This window comes from Heptranchias perlo, chromosome 8 (genome assembly GCF_035084215.1).
Source record: "Heptranchias perlo isolate sHepPer1 chromosome 8, sHepPer1.hap1, whole genome shotgun sequence".
Taxonomy (NCBI): domain Eukaryota; kingdom Metazoa; phylum Chordata; class Chondrichthyes; order Hexanchiformes; family Hexanchidae; genus Heptranchias; species Heptranchias perlo.
Genome location: NC_090332.1, coordinates 45,982,506 through 46,004,510, shown reverse-complemented (window position 1 = coordinate 46,004,510; position 22,005 = coordinate 45,982,506). Strand labels below are relative to the sequence as shown.

General features: G+C 42.5%; 1 protein-coding gene across 5 annotated transcripts in view; it reads right to left on the bottom strand.

Moving 5' to 3' along the window:
• Nucleotides 1-22,005, bottom strand: part of sanbr (SANT and BTB domain regulator of CSR) — a 91,711-nt gene that overhangs the window by 28,253 nt on the left and 41,453 nt on the right. For all 5 annotated transcript variants that reach the window (XR_010963552.1, XM_067988337.1, XM_067988339.1 and 2 more), the window contains 3 exons: nt 20,679-20,824; nt 13,306-13,405; nt 2,345-2,444 (listed from right to left, as the gene is read on the bottom strand). Coding sequence is in view for 4 of the 5 variants with exons in the window: in XM_067988337.1 (XP_067844438.1) it covers nt 2,345-2,444; nt 13,306-13,405; nt 20,679-20,824 (346 nt within the window). In the remaining variant the exon portion in view is untranslated. The remainder of the gene's footprint in view (nt 1-2,344; nt 2,445-13,305; nt 13,406-20,678; nt 20,825-22,005) is intronic.

Below are 22,005 nucleotides of genomic sequence, written 5' to 3'. Positions count from 1 at the left end.
AGTGCAGTGGGATCTTTTACGTCCACCTGAGGGCAGACGGCACCTCGGTTTAATGTCCGAAAGATGGCACCTCCAAAAATGCAGCACTCCCTCAAGTATTGCATTGAAGTGTCAGCCTAAATTTATTTGAGCTCAAGTCTCGAGTGGGACTTGAACTCTCAAACTTCTGACTCAGAGGCAAGAGTGCCACCACTGAGCTACGGCTGAGAAACTGATGGAAGGAGCCATATTAATACAATGGCTACAAGAGCAGGAGACTCAGTATTCTGTGACGAGTGGCTCACCACCTCACCCCTTAAACCCTCTCTACCACCTACAAGGCTCAAGTAAGGAATTGTTGGCTAGGGGCTGCAGTAACCTGAGACGTCAGTTGCTGATACACACAGGCAGGAACGACTTTTGAACTAAAGTAACCTGAGTTCAGTCCCGGCCTCAGCTGGCTGGAACCGGTTTGAATTAACCAAGTTTTGTGAAAGACAAAGGAAGTGTGATAAGACACAAGTCCTTATTTAAAAAAGGAATAATGAGGTAATGCTACTTAAGTCCTTGGGAAGAGCCAATGAGAAGACACAGGGTAACCAGAAAGCCTAAACCAACGAAATAGAGAGACAGCACAGCTTGAAGAGATAAGATTCGGAATAAGAATGAAGGATCTGAGTTGTGGAGCCAGAGCGAAGACTCCGGAGACCAACCATCGCGGAAGTGGAAGACCCTACGTCAGGGACGTAGAGACAAAGTCGAGAGAGAGAGAATGGAATGCCTGGCCAGCGTCAGCTCTCCTTTTCGGGTATTATCCTTTATATTCTGTGACCACTCGGAGTGTCAGAGAAACCTAGTGGGTGTGCATTTAGATCTTAGTTTGGGTATAAAACTGTATAACCTGGTGTAAACTGCATGCCTATATCTAACCAGACGTATAAGCTATATGTGTATGATCTAACGGCGTGAATGAAGTGAATTGAGAGTTAAGAGAGAATTGACTCTTCTCCGTGTACTAAGCCAGTAACCGTAACCGGTGACATCTGGTCAACAGAATGTAATGGAATATTCGCTACTCATCTGGATGGGTGCAGCAGCAACAACACTTAAGAAGCTTGACACCATCTGTGACATAACAGTTTGCTTGATCAGTGTCCCTTCCACTGAACTTAAAGTCTACCCCTTGCACCAGTGACTGCAATATGTATGATCTACAGGATGCACTTAGGAAACTTCAACAGCACTTCCCTCTTTGACCTCTACCACCAAGAAGTACAAGTACAGCAATGTTGTGGGTATACCATCATAATCCAAGTTCCTCTCCAAGTCATACAGCATGTTGGAGATATATCGCTGTTACTTCATTGTTGCTGGGTCAAATCCCGGAATTCCCTACCTAACTATTGTGGGAACACCTTCACCACAAGGACTGTAGCAGTTCAAGGAGAAAGCCCATCACCACCTTCTAAGGGCAACACACATCACCCACATCCTAAGAATAAATTAAAGAATAAATTAAATTCTAAACCAAATCTGGAGGTCAGACATTTATATGGAGAAAAAAAATACTTCAAGTAGACACATTGAGGAACTACAGATTAAAAAGCTCAATTCAAAAACAATGTCAGGTAATTATTTGCTAAAGTTTCACACGTGGTATGCAAGTTTCAAAGTTGAACTACTTGGCTTCTGATGTCCAATCGTAACGAGTAGTATTTTGTACGTAGAAGACTGATCAATAGATGGGAAAGGAAATTAGATTTTTGCTCCCCCCCCACACCAACACCACCATCCTCTTCTTGTCAATTCTCTATCATCTCAGAAGGAAGTTTTTTTTTAAATAGCATAGTGGATTAGTCATTGGCCTCTCACCTCTGGGTGAGAGGCCAATGACTAATCCACCTGAGAATGATGAATCTGCTGGCTGTAAGGGTCTTATGTGAAATGATTTTGCAGAATCTCAATCCAGTTCCTCGTGGGCATAGCACAAAAATGTCCTTTACTTGGCACTAAATAGCAATCTCACTCAAAATAGGAGATGAAAAGTTTTGCACCAGTGTAATACAGTGCTGTTCTGAGGTTGAGCACGTTGATGGGACAGAATAGAGGGAGATTTTCTCTGTATCTAACAGATCTACAATTTGATCTGGGGTGCTCAATAGTGACATTTCCCCAGCACCAACATGCTTCACCTTAAAGGTGATTTTTTTTTAAATGTAAAGAATTTCTTCATGGATATTACTGAATATATGTTTTGTACCCATATTTTATTGTACCCAGTTTAACTAGTTCACAAGCAATACAAAATACAAGCATCCAAGATATTCATCAATATAAACACATTTTCATATATAACCATGATTACCTCGTTTCTTTGTCAGTTCTTCTTCATCTCCCACTTCATCCTCAGTTACCTCTGAACCTGTAGTATACTCTTCATCTTCAGAATACAATACTTGCTGCTTCTAAAATAAATCACATTTTATCTAATGTTTTTGGTTGTGCAACAATGGCTTTATTTCTAATTAAAATCTCTAACAGTTTTAACACTATATTTAATATTTTAAGTTCTAGTACAGTTTTGCATATTTTCAGAAACATGGACCACTCACCCCAACCCGGTGATCGGAAAAATGATCAATGTTATTACTTTACAATTGGTTTCATTAATCATTTAAAAAAGGCAAACCAAATTCAACATGAATTGGGGGAGAACAGTGGAAATGTTACAAACAGAACAACAGCTTTCAATGGAGTTCCATACTACTTTCTACTGGAGGGATACTAATGAGAACTAGCCATAATTGGAAGGAAGTGGTCAACTGAGAGATGTGAATATTGGATTATAGTAAGGCCTTCCTCATTCTTTTAAAGGAGGCTCAGACCACCAAATAAACAAAACATGCATAATTCCATGCATTACAATGTATTATATTTGCAGACTTTAAAGCTGGAAGCTGGGATTGACCACTGGCGAAAGAGTCAACCAGGATTGGGCTAACCAAGGCAGGCCATGGCGTGTTTGCAAGCAGCTGGATCCAAAATAGTGCTGATGACAAATAGTTCAATGAACACTTCACTAATTTCACAAAAAATTAACAAACTTGAAAAACATTGCTACTTAGCTAAATCCAGATTGTAGGAAATATAATGGACTAGACATAGGAGTAAATCTCCAATTAATGGAAAAAAAATACCGTTTTCTGATGGGAGTTGGAAGAAAATTCCTGCAAATCAATTAAGGGATCCCCCCCAGAACAAGCCCTCACATGTGGCAAGGTTGGGATTGGAAACCATTAGATCATGGTAGCTGTGAGATTTTCACTTTCTCTCTCTTTGCCTCCCCCCCCCCCCCCCAATGTGGGACGATGAACTGGTGGGACACTGGTTGTTCAACACACACTGGATTACAATCTCAACTAGGTGGGACAGGGGAATGCACTCAGAGATATGAGATATGCCCAGTGAGAAAACTGGAGCAGAAACTAACGAATGACGCTGCTTGATCCTGCCCAGCAGTTTGATCCGACAGACTTGGCAAAGATGTGCAACAGATCTCCTGTCCACCCTATTAGTAATTAGATGGTGTATAGCACATCATATTGGTAGTGGGGGAGAAAGCCTTGGACCTAAAGAGCAGAAAAACAATTTACAAAATAGCTCTCATGAGGCTCATTCTTAATGAGCCTTCTTAAGAGAAATTTACTAGTAACCTGGCTGGGGATAAATTTCATGTGGTCATCTATTTTAGATTTCTACAGTTAGCCAAAAAGTTCAACTTTATTATATTTGTAAATTCCAATTTTATAACTGGTCATCAACACTACATTTTTAAAAAATGTACATCAATTTTAGGTAGTAAAATTTGACTGCATATAATTCACTGCTAGTTCTAGGAATAACAGAAGTATAATGAATTGAATATTACTTGTGTTGCCCAAGATGGATTTTTTAAAAAACTTATAATATTTCTATAATGTTATTAATAAACCAGAAGCCTGTGCTGGTTACTGTGCTAATCTGAAAAGTGAATTAGTTAGCCAAAGGGAGCAATTGTTGTGTACAATCACAAACACCTTGTGCAATTGTACGTAGAACACTCCTTGTGACACCCAAGGGGCCAGGAGTTAATCCATTCTATTCGAATAGGTGGGTGCTTAGCTAAAGTAGACATTTGGGATCCTCGTGTTCATACATCAAAAGGTAGTAACTTTGATTGACACTTGCTGGGCCGAATACCCTATCTCAAAGGCTTATAGCAGGGAATAGAGAAGTCTGTCTGACTTTTGTCTCAGGTACAGGAGTCTCACTGCAGCAATAAGAAGTTGTTTTAAAAGTCTTGGCTAGCTAGCTTCAATAACTTAGCTACAGGAGGTGAGCCAATGTTCAAAGAGCAAGTTGAGCCTTTATTGTTCCCACCGAGAAAACTGTATATTGTTCATTCATATATTTTATGTTGAATAAATCAGTTGTTGATTTGAAGTAGTCATCTCAAATCGAGTGCTTTTCAGTCCACCTTCCATAAAGAGAGTCATGTGGTGGCACCTGTTATATTTCAGTAGCTGACATACAGTGCAAGGGTTCTCCAAGTCATGCTATCGCTCAACTAGATACTGAACAGTATACAGTGCACTCAGGATTGAAGGGATCGTGAGATGTGCTTATGGAAGTGACCATTGATGATGAACTGGAGAGAGTATCTGATGCAAATATCTTAAAAGGTGAGACAGGAAGCTAGGAAAAGGAGGAGGGGTAGCTCGGTTAATTAAGGATGACATGAATACAGAGAGAAATGACCTTCGTTCTAAAGACCAAGGTGTAGAATCAGTTTGGGTAGAGATAAGAAATAGTAAAGGCAAGAAGTCACTTGTGGGAGTAGTTTATAGGCCCCCTAAGAGTAACCACACTGTAGGATAGGGTATGCAGGAAGAAATAATGGGGGCTTGTGAGAAAGGAACAGCAATAATCATGGGTGATTTTAATATGCATATAGATTGGAAGAATCTGATTGGCAAAGGTAGCCTGGAAGATGAGTTCATAGAGTGCTTTCGGGACAGTTTCTTAGAGCAGCACGTTCTAGAGCCAACCAGAGAGTAGGCTATTCTAGATCTGGTAATGTGTAATGAGACAGGATTAATTAATGACCTCACTGTAAAGGAGCCTCTACGTAGCAGTGATCACAATATGAATGAATTTCACATTCAGTTTGAGGGAGAGAAGAGGTGGCTGCAGAGATAGTAGATGCATTGGTATTAATTTTCCAAAATTCCCTAGATTCTGGAAGGGTCCCATCAGATTTGAAAATAGTGAATGTAACTCCTCTATTCAAGAAAGGAGGGAAACAGAAAGCAGGAAACTACAGGCCAGTTAGCTTAACATCTGTCAATGGGAAAATGCTAGAAGCTATTAAGGAGGTTATAGCAGGGCACTTAGAAAATCTCAATGCAATCAGGCAGAATCAACAGCTTTGTGAAAGGGAAATCGTGTTTGACTAATTTATTAAGTTCTTTGAGGAAGTAACAAACAACGTGGATAAAGGGGATCCTGTGGATGTGGTGTACTTGGATTTCCAGAAGGCTTTTGACAAGGTGCCACATCAAAGGCTACTACACAAAATAAGAGCTCATGGTGTAGGGGGTAACATATTAGCTAACCAATCCTTTATCCATGCTAACAGGAAAGAGAGAGTAGGCATAAATGGGTCATTTTCAGGTTGGCAAGATGTAACGAGTTGAGTGCCACAGGGATCAGTGCTTGGGCCTCAACTATTTACAATCTATATCAATGACTTGGATGAAGGGACCGAATGTATGGTTGCTAAATTTGCTGATGACACAAAAGGTAGGTAGGAAAGTAAGTTGTGAAGAGGACATAAGGGGCTCGATTTTCGCACCCCCGAGTGGGTGCGTTCGTGGCGGGGGGCCCACGAAAATTGGGGATTCCCGGGGTGGGTCCGGAGCCCGGCTCCAACCCGCCCACGTCCGGGTTCCCCAGTGACATGCTGACATGCGCGCGCAGCCCCCGTATGTGGGACTCCCGCCGACAATTAAAGCCGGCGGGGTGCCACTTAAAGTAATTATTTAGGTATTTCAGGTCGTTTACAGACCTGATTAACATCATATTTTAGGTGGGGTGGGATTTTGCAAACAACTGGGACTGTTTCCCGTAGTGGGGGAAACACTCCTAGTTCAAATGGACGTGTTGCAGCCATCAGCCCGTGGCAGCTGCAAAGGTCCATTTGACAGGTGTGGGGTGGGGAAGACCCTCACTCATTGCAGGAGGCCACTCTGTCACTTTGGACAAAGTTTGGCCTCCACCACCCTCCTCCTAACAATAAAATTCACCAACTTGCACACTTACCCCAAGGTCCAGAGACATGTACCTACCTTGCGGACCCCCTCAAATGTACATCTTCCGGATGAGGGCTGCCGTAGCTGCAGTCATAACCTCCTCGGAGGACCAACAGCATCACCGGCCACCTCTGACACGTGAAGCCCCACAACACAGTGCTGTGACACATCCACCTGCACAGCAAGAGGGAGGGCAACGGCAGAGAGAGATGCATCGCAGAAGGCACTACCCTCGCCACAGGGTCTACAGATCGAGGCTCAGCTTCCTGGACCTCTCTGAGCAGCAGTGCACACGGAGGCTCAGAGTCACTCAACATGTAGTCGTGTACATCTGCAGCCTCCTTCATGCCGAGCTGCTCCCGGCTGGCCCGAACACAATCTTCTTACCTGTCGCTGTCAAAGTCACCACTGCCCTCAACAACTTCTCCTCCGCATCCTTCCAGGGTGCCACCAGGGACATCACCGACGTCTCTCAGTCGTCTGCACAAAAGAGCCCTGCAAATAAACCTACACCCACTCTGCAGTGACACAATGAGTGGCATCAGTTGAGGGTCTGCATAGTGATCCTCAGGAAAGGGCATTATTGCACAAACCAGACAAGATTCGCAAAGACGTGGTGACAAAATGATATGTGATGTGAGTTGATCAGAAATTAAATATAAGTAAAACCATGACAAACTCTCAAACACCCTTGTGCATCCCCTTCATGCTCACTACACGTTTGCCTTACGCTTCCTACTGCACATATGTGATGCATGCCCTGTGGCTGCAGCACAGTTAATGGCAGGTTGAGTGAGGCTGACCGTGAAAGAGATGCATGAGAGGGTGAGTATGAGATAGAGCCATGAGATTGTATGAGGATTGGGTTGAGTGGTAGTGGCGGGATGAGTACTGGCGAGATGAGTAAGTGCAGGTAAGATGAGGAAGAGCTTTGAGTGGGTGTGAGGAGTGATGTGATAGAGTAGTGTTGGCAGTGCAGAAGGAGATGTGGGGAGGGGGCGGTGATGCGGCAGACGGAGTGTAGGGGAATGAGTAAGTGTACTCACTTCGGAGTATGCAGGTGCGCGATATGTTGGTGGTGCAGGTGACCTCCTCTGCCACCTCGAGCCAGGCCTTCTTGGTGGCAGAGGCAGGCCGCTTCCTCCTGCCCGCCGGGGAGAAGATCTCTGTCCTCCCCCTCCACCTCACCCCATCCAATAATAACTGGAGTGAGGCATCATTAAACCTGGGAGCAGCCTTTCCCCTGGGCTGCTCCATGCTGTAATTTTGCCTATTTTCTGCAGCATCAGTCAGTGGAGGACTGCACCTTTAAATAGGGCTCCTCCAGCTGACAGTCTATGCTGCGCATGCGCAGTCCGCCCGCTGCGCAGCTTACCAGCGCGAAACCCGGAAGCACTGGTAAGTGGCTGCAATTAGCCTGCGATTGCGTGCGAACCTCCCCGATTTCACTGGGCGTGTTACCCGCGTGCCCAGTTGGCCCCCCCCCTGCCCTCCTAAAATCAGGCCCAAGGAGTCTGCAAAGGGATATAGATAGGTTAAGTGAGTGGGCAAAAAATTGGCAGATGGAGTATAATGTGGGAAAATGTGAACTTGTCCACTTTGGCAGAAGGAATAGAAAAGCAGTATATTATTTAAATGGAGAGAGATTGCAGAACTCTGAGGTACAGAGGGATCCGGGTGTCCTAGTACATGAATCACAAAAAGTTAGTATGCAGGTACAGCAAGTGATTAGGAAGGCAAATGGAATGTTGTCATTTGTTGCAAGGGGAATGGAATATAAAAGTAGGGATGTTTTGCTACAGTTGTACAGGGCATTTGAAACCACATCTAGAATACTGTGTGCAGTTTTGGTCTCCATATTTAAGAAAGGACATAGTTGCTTTGGAGGCGGTTCATTGAAGATTCACTTGAATGATTCCTGGGATGAGGGGGTTATCTTATGAGGAAAAGTTAGGGCCTGTATACAATGAAGTTTAGAAGAATGAGAGGTAATCTTATTGAAACATAAGATGCTGAGGGGACCAGAAGGGGTAGATGCTGAGGGGACGCTTCCCCTTATGGGAGAGACTAGAACTAGGGGCCACAGTTTAAAACTAAGGGGTCTCCCATTTAAGACGGAGATGAGGAGAAATTATTTCTCTGAGGGTTGTGAGCCTGTGGAACTTTCTACCCAGAGAGTGGTGGAGGCAGGGTCATTGAATATTTTTAAGGCTGAGTTAGATAGATTCTTGATAAACAAGGGAGTCAAAGGTTATAGTAGGTAGATGGGAAAGTAGGGTTGAGGTCACAATCAGAACAGCCATGATCTTATCAAATGGCAGATATGTAAAATAGAACAAAATATGTGCACATGCTTCATTTAGACGTAACCAGGTATCACCAAATCAATATCAAATGCCTTCGAGATCATCAATATAGGAAAATATGTACTATAAAGTAAGTCGGACAATGTGCATAAGATCAACTTTTTAAAAACAGCAAAATTAAGTTGGTGCCAATATGATAACCTTGTTTGAAATGAAATCCCATTAAAAGTATACATCTAGAAAAGAACAAAGGATTAAAAAAAACCAAAGCATGCCATCAAGCGTGTCTGCCCCTGCAAACAGAGTACCTTTTGTAATGTAATGAACTCTCCCCATCTCTTACAGATGAATAATCACAAGTAAAACTACCAAAATATCTTACTGATTACTGAAATAATCAAGAAAAAAATCCAAGCCAACAGTCTAACATTACTGAAACGTCACTGGTTGCATCCCACAAGTGACACTCCCACAGAACCAGTATGTATCAGAGTACAATAAATCAGGCAATATATCAAGGTCACCAACATTCACAATTTACCTCATCGACCCCGTACAGTTACCTCTGGAGTCCCCCAAGGATCTATCCTTGGCTCACTCCTATTTCTCATCTACATGCTGTCCCTCGGCGACATCATACGAAAACACATCGGGTTCCGTGTGTATGCTGATGACACCCTATACCTCACCACCACTTCTCAACCCCTCCACTGCATCAGTGTTGTCAAATTACCTCTGACATCCAGTCCTGCATCAGCTGAAATTTCCTTCAATTAAACATTAGGAAGACTGAAACCATTGTCTTCGTTTCCCAACATAAACTCCATTCCCTAGCCACTGATTCCATCCCTCTCCCTGGCAACTGTCTCAGGCTGAAACAGACTGTTTGCAACCTCGGCAACCTATTTGACAATGAGCTCAGCTTCCGACCCCATATCCTCGCCATTACAAAGACCGTCTACTTCCACCTCTGTAATAATATCCATCTCTGCCTCTGCCCATCTGCTGCTGAAACCCTTATCCATGCTTTTGTTAAGTCCAGACTCGACTGTTCCAATGTTCTCCTGGCCAGCCTCCCATCTTGCACCCTCCACAAACTTAAGCTCATCCAGAACTCTGCTGCCCATATCCTAACTCACACAGAGTCCCATTCACCCATCATCCCTGTGCTCACTAACCTACATTGGCTCCCAGTCCAGCAACACCTCGATTTTAAAATTCTCATCCTTGTGTTCAAATCCCTCCACAGCCTCGCTCCTCCCCATCTCTGTAACCTCCTCCAGCCCTACAGCCCCGAGAACTCAGTGTTCCAATTTGGCCTCTTGTCCATCCCAGATTTCTTTCACCCCTCCATTGGCAGTTGTGCCTTCAGCTGTCTAGAACCCAACCTCTGGAATTCCCTCTCTAAACCTCTCTGCCTGACTCCCCTCCTTTAAGACACTCCTCAAAACCTACCTCTTTGACCAAGCTTTTTGTCACTTGTCCTAATGGCTCCTTTGGCTCGGTATCAATTTTTGTCTGATTACGCTCCTGTGATGTGCCTTGGGACATTTGACTATGTTAAAGGTGCTATATAATTACAAGTTGTTGTTGTTGATAGTTCTTTGATTTACATACTTAAAATGCCCACACCTGATGTGGGAAATTGAAACAGAACCTTTACAAGGGTTTAAATTTCCTGCAACAACAACAAGCATTTAATCACAAGGCTTGTGAATAATTCGCAAGTGATGGCAATGTTAACTCTTGCAGACAATCTTACTTATCCTGTTGTTAACCAGCTATGCATACATTACTTGGCACTTGGAAAAGTAAAGGCTAATAAATGAAAGTCAGCATGGATGTGTTAAAGGAAAATCGTGTTGGACTAACCTGATTGAGTTCTTTGATGAAGTAACGGAGAGGGTTGATGAGGGTAGTGCAGTTGGTGTTGTGTATGTGGACTTTCAAAAGGTGCCACATATTAGACTTGTTAGCAAAATTAGAGCCCATGGGATTAAAGGGACAGTGGCAGCATGGATACAAAATTGGCTAAGGAACAGAAAGCAGCAAGTCGTGGTGAACGGTTGTTTTTCAGACTGGAGGGAAGTATACAGTGGTGTTCCCCAGGGGTCAGTATTAGGACCACTGCTCTTTTTGATATATATTAATGACTTGGACTTGGGTATAGAGGGTATAATTTCAAAGTTTGCAGATGACATGAAACTCGGGAATGTAATAAACAATGTGGAGGATAGTAACAAACTTCAGGAGGACACAGACTGGTGAAATGGGCAGACACAGAAGTGTGAAGTGATACATTTTGGTAGGAAGAATGAGGAGAGGCAATATAAACTAAATGGTACAATCTTAAAGGAGGTGCAGGAACAGAGAGCTCTGGGGGTGCACATACACAAATCTTTGAAGGTGGCAGGACATAAAAAAAAGCATATGGCATCCTGGGCTTTATTAATAGAGGCATTGAGTACAAAAGCAAGGAAGCTAGGCTAAACTGTTACAAAACCCTGGTTAGGCCTCAGCTGGAGTATTGTGTTCAATTCTGGGCACTACACTTTAAGAAGAATGTCAAGGCTTTAGAGAGGGTGCAGAAGAGATTTGCTAGCATGGTACCAGGGATGAGGGACTTCAATTATGTGGAGAGACTGGAGAAGCTGGGCTTGCTCTCCTTAGAACAGAGAAGGTTAAGGGAAGATTTGATAGGTGTTCAAGATCATGAACAGTTTTGATAGAGTAAATAAGGAGAAACTGTTTCCAGTGGCAGAAGGGTCAGTAACCAGAGGACACAGATTCAAGGTGATTGGCAAAAGAGCCAGAGGCGACATGAGGAAACATTTTTTTTTACGCAGCGAGTTGCAATGATCGGGAATGAATGAACTACCTGAAAGGATGGTGGAAGCAGATTCAATAGTAACTTTCAAAAGAGAATTAGATACATACTTGGAGGGATAAAATTTACAGGGCTACAAAAAATAAAGAGCAGGGGAATGGAACTAATTGGATAGCTCTTTCAAAGAGCTGGCACAGGCTCGATGGGCCGAATGGCCTCCTCCTGTGCTGTACCTACTATGATTACTTCAACAACATTTAAACATTAACATACACTACAATTTTATAATACTAAACATTAATAACTATTTAACATACCAGCTGCAAACTCCAGTTTTTCAAAAGTGAAAACTGCAAAAAGTAGTCAGAGAAAGAGCATGAAACAAGCAAAAATCAGAAAAGGAAATACTACAGCAAGGCATCCATAAAAAGCACACACAGCAAGAAGATAGTCAGAATTTCTGCATTATAACTAATTTTACTGGGTTTGTAATCAATTCATTCAAAAGATATGTAAATAAACCTTTAATGAACATCTTTAACAACAAAAATTAAATTAGGGCTGAAAACATTTAGACATGGAATATATAAAAGTGATAACCAGTCTCGTTTGCTGCTCAATGTTTAAAAAAGTTATTCAGAAAGGTCATTTTGAAATGAAAAAATTACCAGCTGTAGATAAGGCCTCTTACATGGAGTGATTACTATATTCTGAAAAGTTTCCAAAGTGATGAATCTAAGTCAAACAACTATCCATTATTATTTTCTAATTTACATTTAAACAACTAAAGCCACAGAAGTTTTATTGCTTAGACTACTCAATAAGAATTACGATCCTTAAATTAGAGATGTAGTAAAAACACCAACAAAATTAGCTGCAAGAAAAATACAATAGGAATTACAAATAGTTTTTTTTAAAATGAAAGAAAAATACCCATCAACGCATAACATTGGGGTCCAAAACCTATTTCATAAATAAGGAAACTTTTAATCCCCAAGCGTCAAAAATGAGGGCAAAACCCATTGCTTCTTTTAAATTAAAATTGTAACTCGCACATCAGAACAAGGCAACCTGATAGTTCCATAAGGGAGACTGCCGTAATCACAATCCAGAGAGTCACGAGTTTGAAGCGCACTCCCAACAGAATGTAATTGATCTTATTGAAAAGGTTTCACTAATTCACAGCTGGTCACTAAATAGGATATTAAGTAGCAGTGAACTGAGCCCATCTAGGGGAAGGAAGAACTGCCAGGACCAACCAAGCACTAGAGATCAATGATTAACACCAACAAATTTTTAATGGTCCATTACTAATAGAAAGCCAAAAAATACTTCTCATAAGCCACAACCTACCACTCCCATTTATGATATCATATTAAAGACAAGTCCTACACAAAATGTTTGAGAATGTCTCTTATAATTAGTAGTTCCTCCGACATGTCCTGCAGGAATGTTGGTCAGACATTCCAATTAGTAGGAATATCCTGGCTAACAGTCTGCCTTCAACTAACATCACTGAAACATTATCTGGTCATTCATTTGCTGTTTGTTGCAGTTTGCCATATGCAAATTGGCTGCCATGTTAGCCTACATAACAGTGACTGCATTTCAAAAGTAATCAGTTAACTGTAAAGTGCTTTGGGAAATCCTGAGAGCGTGATAAGGTGCTGTATAAATACATGTTTCATTTTGAAGCATTAAACACCAAAGGGTGCCTGAAACATACGAGTAGGAGTACAGACATTTTTCATTAAAAAACAAACATTCAGTAGAACACAACTCCACTTTTTCTCCCCCCCCACTCCATCTATTTTTTTTTACCCCCAAAAGTGCAAATACTTACAGTTGTGACATCTCCGATTTTCTGTCCTCTCCATAAATTGGGTTCAGCTAAGATTTCAAAATCAAGGTCCTTTTCTTCAGAAAGATTTGGGTTTGCATTACTATAACAAAATTTCAATTAAAACTTTATAATTTGAGAAACAAACCACATTTTTAAACACTACTTTAACTATGAACCAAATATTTTATTCCAAGAAAATGTATCCTCAGAAGCTAATTTACTACATGTTAACTCATTCTTTATTTGAATCTGACCTTTTTACTGGGGAAAAAGATTTCAATGCATTGCAGAAACTTTACTCTTTTGGGTAAGCAAATTTTAGCAGGGCCTAAGCAGCTGAGAGTTGCGCAATCAATGGTTGGATGTGAGGGGGTGCCATGCACAAGAGGTCTGAGTCAGAAGACTGGTGTGGGAGAGAGAGTAAGTCTCGAGGAGGTTGCAAAGGCAGGCTGGACAGAGGCCCAGGAGAGATTTGAAGACTAGGACTTAAATGTGTTGAGGACAGGGAACCAGTGTAGGCGTGAGAAGATGGGAGTGATGTATGAGGGGGAGCTTATGGTAGGACAAATACACGCAGCTGAATTTTAAACTAGTTGGAGTTTATACACACTTCTGGTCAACTTCCTCCTCCCACCCCCACCATCATCATAAATCCCTATGTCACTATATGAAAAGTTTACATTGTAAGGTTCCATTATAAATGTCGACAAAGAAATTTACAATGAGAATATAAAATGAGGAATACATGACTTTTTAAAAAAAGGGGGACCGAATTGAGTCTGTGCGCCCTGGCCCAATTATATCCCGCCCTCTAACTTTGCTTCACCTGAAAATTCTTAGCTTTGATGCCCCACTATGCAATGATATAGCAGATCAACCTGTTACCTATTATATACTAAAAATAGTGTGTGATCGTAACATTCCAAAGGTATTGGACCCGTAGATGGCACTGTAAGCACAAAGTTACATGATAATGTAACGCAAGAGCCACACAACGCAAAAATAAGTAAGCCACCTTTGGAATCACGCCAAGAGTGGGAAGAAATTTGAAAGAAGGTTTTTTTAAAAAATAAATGCAAGATCATGGACTTGGAAAAAAAAAATCAATGAAAAGTTAATTTATAGACACCAGCGACTGCATGTGGCCAGAAAAAGGTGTTGCTCTGATCTCATTTAAGAACAGAACTGGAAATTGGACTTGCAGTAAAGAATTTGTGGTAAGCAAAATCTCCCTCCCCAACACCATCCTGAGATTGGAGGTATGCGTCTCACCAGACCAACATTATGAAAAATTGCATTCTCATGCAAAGAACAAAAAAAAACAGCTGCATGCCAAATATTAAACCTACCACTCAGCAACACACTTGCGAAGCTGTGAAAATTTCCTGATTCCCTTCCACCTCCGAACAAACATTCCACTAACGTAACAGTGTCACCACTCCATCCCACCTACTCACTATCATCACTGCAACTCAGACGCACCCAACATGGCTGAGAAAAAAGTCTTTCTCCCGTCACCATACTGGGATCTTCCCGCTTAAATGAAGAAACCCCCACCAGCCCACCTGCTGAGACAGCATTCTACACCAGAATCCCTTCTATCACAGCTGAGGCAAAATCATCCACCAGAATCTTCAAAGTCCACTGCCGCTGACTGAAAAAACCCACGACACCCCAACTGTTAACTCCTCTCTGCGACCCCATCTCCAACCTCTCCTGTCTCCTTCCGCCATCTCTTCCCCTTCCCTCATTTCCAGCCCTCAACCCCTCCTCACCCTCTCCCTTCTTGGTTCAACAACCCACCCACCAACTGTTTGTCCTGAAAAGTGCCCTTGGTCTTGACTCCCCGGGTGCAACATCACACAAGATCAACTAATTATATATTAAAGAGTAAGTAGCCGCAGGATTCCACAGATATTACACCTGCAGGTGGCACTATCAATATAACGTTAGGTGATTAATTGAATACAGTAGGGAAACATCTAACGTTACACGACCACCCCAAATGGTACCCTTGACTATCCCGTTAATAATTTCAACAAAAATTCTCAATTCCCCTCTCTGGTGTTTTTAAGAAGTCCATTGGTTATTGTGGAATTGTGCAAGAGAATTGGTGGAAACAGTGGAGCAGAACCTGAATAACCATACAACGAACGACTAAGAAACTGATAAATCCATTGAAAAGAAAGAGAGAAATGAAGTAAAGTGGAGAACTGGCTAACAGCTCCAAGTTTACATTGCTCAACCAATCAGCCTGCCAGTGATCGAAGATTGCAACCCCCTCTCCCACTGAACAATGATGGCATCAACACCCTCCCTTAAAGGAGTAGCGATAGTGGAACACTCCAATCAATGATCAGATACCCCGGCAACCACTCCCCCCCTCTCCTTTCTGGTGGGTATAGATTGCGACAACCCTAACCCACAGTCCTAGTGAGCAGAGTTCACGGATACCCCACACCAAGCAGTATTTGCGACCTAAAGACAAAACTCTGAATTCACAGAAACAGGAAAATATACCAGCACAAAACGGATTAATCACTCAAGGGCCATTTGCCCAAACCAAAGTAAAAAGACAAGGTGACAAATAGAATAAGAGACCCCCACCTCCACGGAAAACACGGTCCAATCAGGAATGCCACCCCCCCCACCACCTGCCCGAGAGCATAACTTTGCACCACGGAGCTGAAATGAAGGTACCCCTTGAACTGAGCTGAAACCTGTTACCAAACCCCTCTCCCTCCCACCGCTGAGCAGAAATCAGTACACAAACCCACCCCCCACTAAACAGAAACGCCACCACCATCCCGAACAGAAATCTGGCTATTAAACTCCCTCACTTCGCAGAAATTCAGCCAAAAATCTACCCCCACTTAGGGCAAACGTGGACTTCCCTACACCATACTGAGGTCAGAGGTCTTGTCATCCCAATTGAGAATAAACCTGGCATTTCACCCCCCTACATGGAGAACAAAGATGACCTTGTTCTCTTCCTCATACCACTGAAGAAAATCTCATCCTTTCCCCCACTACCCCCCCCACCCCCGAGGTCAAACCGGACTTCCCATCCTCATTGAGTATAAACTGCGCCACCCCACCTCCCCAATCACTGAGCATAAACATGGCCCTCTCTCTTTGTCTGCATCTTGCTGAGTTGAATTTTGCCTCCCAAATTTGGGTCTATTTCTGCCCCATGAGCAATAACTCACCCCCCACCAAAGAGGAACCAAATTGACCCCCACCTGCTAAGCAACTTGTGTCTATTTAAGCTCCTCACCCAGAAACCACCCCCCAATCCTGAGCTGACAATTTATCCTTTTAGTGTTTCCCCCACCCCACCCCCAGAGATGGGCCCATGCCTACTCCCTTATATGGGAGGCAAATTTCCCTGGCCTAGTGCCACCCAACTCTGCCTCTTGTCCCCCTTTCTTTGCACCTCTCTGTGAACCCCTTCCAATTCCCTCTCCCCTCATTTTCCCCACCATCCATGTGAAGAAACAGGCAACGCTGCAGTGTTATTGTACCTTTAGGTGACACTGGGAGGCTCTTGTTATGTCACTCATGAAATAGGGCACAACAGAACATGATTGTCAATCAACCAATGGTATAACCTGGTCTCAGTGGTAGCACTCTCACCTGAGTCAGAAGGTTGTGGCTTCAAGTCCCATAATCTAAGGCACAACCTAGGCTGGCACTTCACTGCAGTACTGACAGATGAGACATTAAACCAAGGCCCCATCTACCCTCTCAGGTGGATGTAAAAGATCCCACAGCACTATTCAAAGTGGAGAAGGGGCATTATCCCGTGTCCTGGCCAATATTTACCCCTCAACCACGACATGAATACGGATGATCTGGATTATTTAATTGCTGTTCGTGGGACCTTGCTGTGCATAAATTGGCTGCCAGATTTCCTACATTATAACAGTGACTACACTTCATTGTCTGTAAAACCCTTTGGGACGTCCTGAGATTGTGAAAGGCGCTATATAAATGCAAGTTCTTTGTTTTCTTTAATCTCTTTATTTGGACTGTGATGGCAGTCTCCAACAACCACCAGATGGTGCTGAACCAATGCAGATATCTTTGTATAGGTACAAAAAGATAATTTTAGTGTTGCTTCCTCCCCAGTACTGCTGTCAAACAAGCGTACAAAACAAATCTCAATCGCTATCTTGCCTAATTTTTCTGTTTGCTGCAGCTGAATAATGGCAGCATTGTTGCTCTTTAGCCAGTTGTCTATCCTACCCCCTCATTAAGCAGCATTTTGTAGATGGGACAGAGCACACTTCAACTAAACAGCTCCCGAGCCACCAGTAAAATATTCTGTAAATGTGCTCACCCCACTTTAGCTGAATTGTATGAATGGAACCTCCCAACTGAGCAGCATTGTGATGAATTGGATCCTTCCGCAACCAGGTATTTTTTTTGTTGTTGATTGAAACCTCTCCATTCCCATCCCCTCCCTGTCCCCTTTCTCTTCCTTTCCCTCACATCCCTCTTCCTCTTCTCAATCTTCCCTTGCCCCCCACCAACCTCCCACAATCTGCATATTCCCCATCCTTTTTCTCTCCTCCCCACCTTGGTCCAGTTACCACCCAGCCTTCTAACCCTGCTTGACCTGAAGATTGCGCCTGGTCTCAACACCTGTGTGCGATGCCACGGAAGATTGACCAGCATATTAAAAATCTTACATCTGCATGCACAGACCATTACAAATTCCCATGTCCACCTTTCAAATGGAAACTCCTACGTAAATTTATTATTCTGTAATTACACCGTCCTGGCATTAGTGGCGCCATAGTGCCTCAGTTTTGCATATCCCAGCCCCTCAGCTATGGCCACCATAACGCTTTCCTGCTAGATTAAACCTTAGCTCTGATCTCCCATACTGGTCACTAGTAAGAGTGGTGCACTGGTGATACTCTCTGCTCTTTCCCAAACCAGTGCGCTCGTCAAACAGCTAACTTTGTTTTTTTTTTAAACATATCAGCTTTTGGGCTAGGTTGAATTTTATACTACTTTTGTAACCATGGACATGATTTTGATCCCAAGCCAGGAAGGGGGAGGGTGGGGGTTAAATTACGGACGGGAAACCCGGAACTACGGGTTTCCTGGACATCCACATGATTTTGACGTAATGATGTCTTTTTTTTTTGTCGGTTTGCCATCCGACTGGCCAGCCTGATTGGTCTCAGTCGGATGGGAGAGCAGCCAGGGAAAGGAGATGTTCAGGTAAGGCTTCAGGTAAGTCTTTGATTGTACGGATGGGTGGGCACGGGGGCACCAGTGGCCATAAGGGTCACGGGGAGAGGGACTGATGGTAGTCATGGTGGGGGTGGGGGGCGCGGTGGGTGTCAGGACCGGGGGTCATCGCAGGGTTGTTGTTGCAGGTAGGCTTATTGGGCCTGGGGGAAGCACTCCTGCTCCTCCGGGCCCACAAGCTGTGCCAGAAAGGCACTTACCTGCAGTTTCGGGCTTTCTCATCACCTCCTTTCATGTGGCGTGAAGGAGAAGGCCCGGGAATCCCAGCCCCCAGGGGTTGAAATTGCAAATTCTGCAAAAATGGAGGCCTGCAGCCTCCTTGAAAGGTTTGAGTCACCAACCTGCCTCCTGGGAGTGGGCTGGTTGCCTGCCCCTCATCCTGCCCTGGTGAAAACCAGAACTGGGCGGGTCGGAGGCAGATCTGAAATGGTTGTAATTTTGAATGCCCCCCCACCTCCAACCCACCATTTTTCAATGTTGAAATCATGCCCCATGTGTCTGACTGCCAGTATGAATAAATGAATGAATACAAAGCCAACAAGAATTTTATCTACCAGATACAAAAATTGGGGACACTCAGGAGTGTGTGGATAAGTTATTACAAATAAAACATCAGAAAGTTACTATTGATTTTTGCTGCTTTATATTTGCAATTAGCAGTCAGATTATTTGAAATCCGTGGACATTTTGATTTCCATTCAAATGATAGCGAATTCATGCCAGGATATGACAAATTTATTATTTTTTTTAAAAACAGCTTTGACATTTAGGAAGATATACAAACTTTATATATAGATTAAATATAAAATTATATGACTATAAATGTGAATAATTGTAAATGTAAATTGTAAGGGAATATCTTTTATAATAAGGGTTTTTAAAATGTAGATTAAGGATTTTTTTTTAATGTATTAAAAGTTTAGTTTAAGTTACTGCACTTATTCAGTCATCTATCCAGCATTTAGTGTTTTTCTAATAGGGACTCAGTATTTTTCCACAACTAGCAGATGGGTCAGCCCCATTCCATATAGTGTGTGGAAGGCATCCCATGTCTAAGATATGCTAATATTGGAGATTGGAACAATGGAGAGACAGAAACTGGTGGATAGATCAGCCCTGAGATCACATTTAAAGCGTTTGGGATGGGTTCAAGGCATCTCATGTTCCTTTGAAATGCCTGGCAGGGAACATCAGGTTAAACTGATTAGCAGTTAGACAAACAGGCCATTATCTGTTGAAGGGAGATGAAATTGGGGAGGTGCTAACCACAACAGTTTTGATGGCTCAGGGGTCGCGTTTCTAAAGAGTGTATATGAACTTAGAACAAACCAACACCTAGTTGTAGAGAAGAGTGTGTGGAGAAGGAAGACAGCTCAGCGAGAAGGAAGCAGACAGGATTCGAGGCAGTGACAAAGTTACGATCTCTACCCAAAGGACAACATGATGTGGAGATGCCGGTGATGGACTGGGGTTAACAATTGTAAACAATTTTACAACACCAAGTTATAGTCCAACGATTTTATTTTTAATCCCACAAGCTTTCGGGGGCTTTCCCCTTCCTCAGGCAGTGTGGAAAAGACCTGTCTTTTCCACACTGCCTGAGGAAGGGGAAAGCCCCCGAAAGCTTGTGGGATTAAAAACAAAATCGTTGGACTATAACTTGGTGTTGTAAAATTGTTTACAAAGGACAACAGGGTAATGTAATTCCTTGTTCTTTGATAATTACCGCTTAAATACTTGTCACCTGACGAAGGAGCAAAGCGCCGAAAGCTTGTGATTTCAAATAAAGCTGTTGGACTATAACCTGGTGTTGTGCGACTCCTTACATTTATAAAAATGACTTACATGAATATACAAGCAAAATGCACCACTGAATGTTGGTCAGGACTCTTATGAATCTCCAATGTTTTCTCTACCCCCAGATCAATTTTTTAACAGTTATATCTATGTGCAAGTATTTAACCAGTATTTAAAAATTCAACACATGCCGTCCTTACAAGTGCAAAATATAACTTCAAAAATACATTCATAAGTTCAATATAATTTTGCAACAACTTTAAATGTTCAAGTTAGGGTAGACAGTTGTTTAGCAATTTTTAAAAAATTACCTTTCCTCCGTTTTACAGAATGGTACGCAGACGATATCCCTGTGTTGCAGGACGTCACAGTACACTTGGCTGACTGGAACTGACATAAATTTACCATTTTGAAGCTGACTGGCTAATTTGACAACATGATCCCGCACTTTACAACCCTGGAAAAAAAATAATCACAAAACACAAACTGTTAAATTATCGACCATCTTTCTCATTTTTAGAAAGTTCAACCTCCACTTACAATTAAGATTTACTATTATACACAAAATGAGGAGAAAAGACCTAAGGGGACATTATTCCATTAAGCAATTTGCCCCAGTGCACTATCAACAATGCTTGTTGAAAGCATGCAAACAGCTGCAGATAGTTGCCTTGCAGAGATTGTTGGGAGAAGTCCTTCACATGTTGGTGCATGAAATGGCCAAAGCAGCGGTTCAATGAGTCTCAATTTTGTGGTTTCTAGCATGGAGGATAATAAAATAAGGAAATAAATTTGACTACCTAATTTATGTACCTTAGTGTAGTATTGTCTGTTCAAGCTCCTATTATTGCTGATTTTCTTTTGGAAGAACCTCAAGATTCTTCATCAGACTCTTCAGCTTGAATCAGTTTATGCCTAAAACTGTATAGTGGGCCCACACCCCTTCAGGCGGTGTAGGCCCACACACAAGTATGGCGACAGTGACTGATATACGAGATGGGTGCAAAACTTGCTGTCATAACCCAGTGTATTTTGTTAGAAAGGAGTAAACTCGCAGGCAGCTCACAGAAGATTGTGCCTTGCCAAGTGAACTTGTCAGTGTACTGCGGCTCAAAAATTGTAATTAAATTACAAAGTACTTTTTCAGCAGAACCATAACTACACTGGTCAGTTGCTACTTCAGTACTATTTCTGTGAATTACTGTCTTGACTTACACAAAACAGAGGGTAAATAGAGCAATGGGGGTCCATTCAATCTAATATGGCAGGAGTTGGGGGAATATCTAGGTGCGAGACTAAGGAGGGAGAGCAGGATTAATAAAGCCACTGGAATAGAGGGAGATGGCTTAGCTGAAATAAGCAGTGAGGAAATATAATCCAAGGAGAAGACTATGAGGTAGTGAGATAAAAACACTGTTGCAGAAAGGGCAAGGTAATTCAAAACATTAAATGAGAAAACTGAGAAAAAGAATGAGTCAAAGTTCCAAAAGAAAAGTGGGAGTCATGATTGGGTGGTATGTATGTGATTGCACAAAGCATTCAAAATAAAATTGGAGTGTTAAAATCACTAATAATTATGGAGGGATAGGATATAGCAGCTAAAACAGAGATGTGGCTTAAGTTTGAACAGGACTGGGA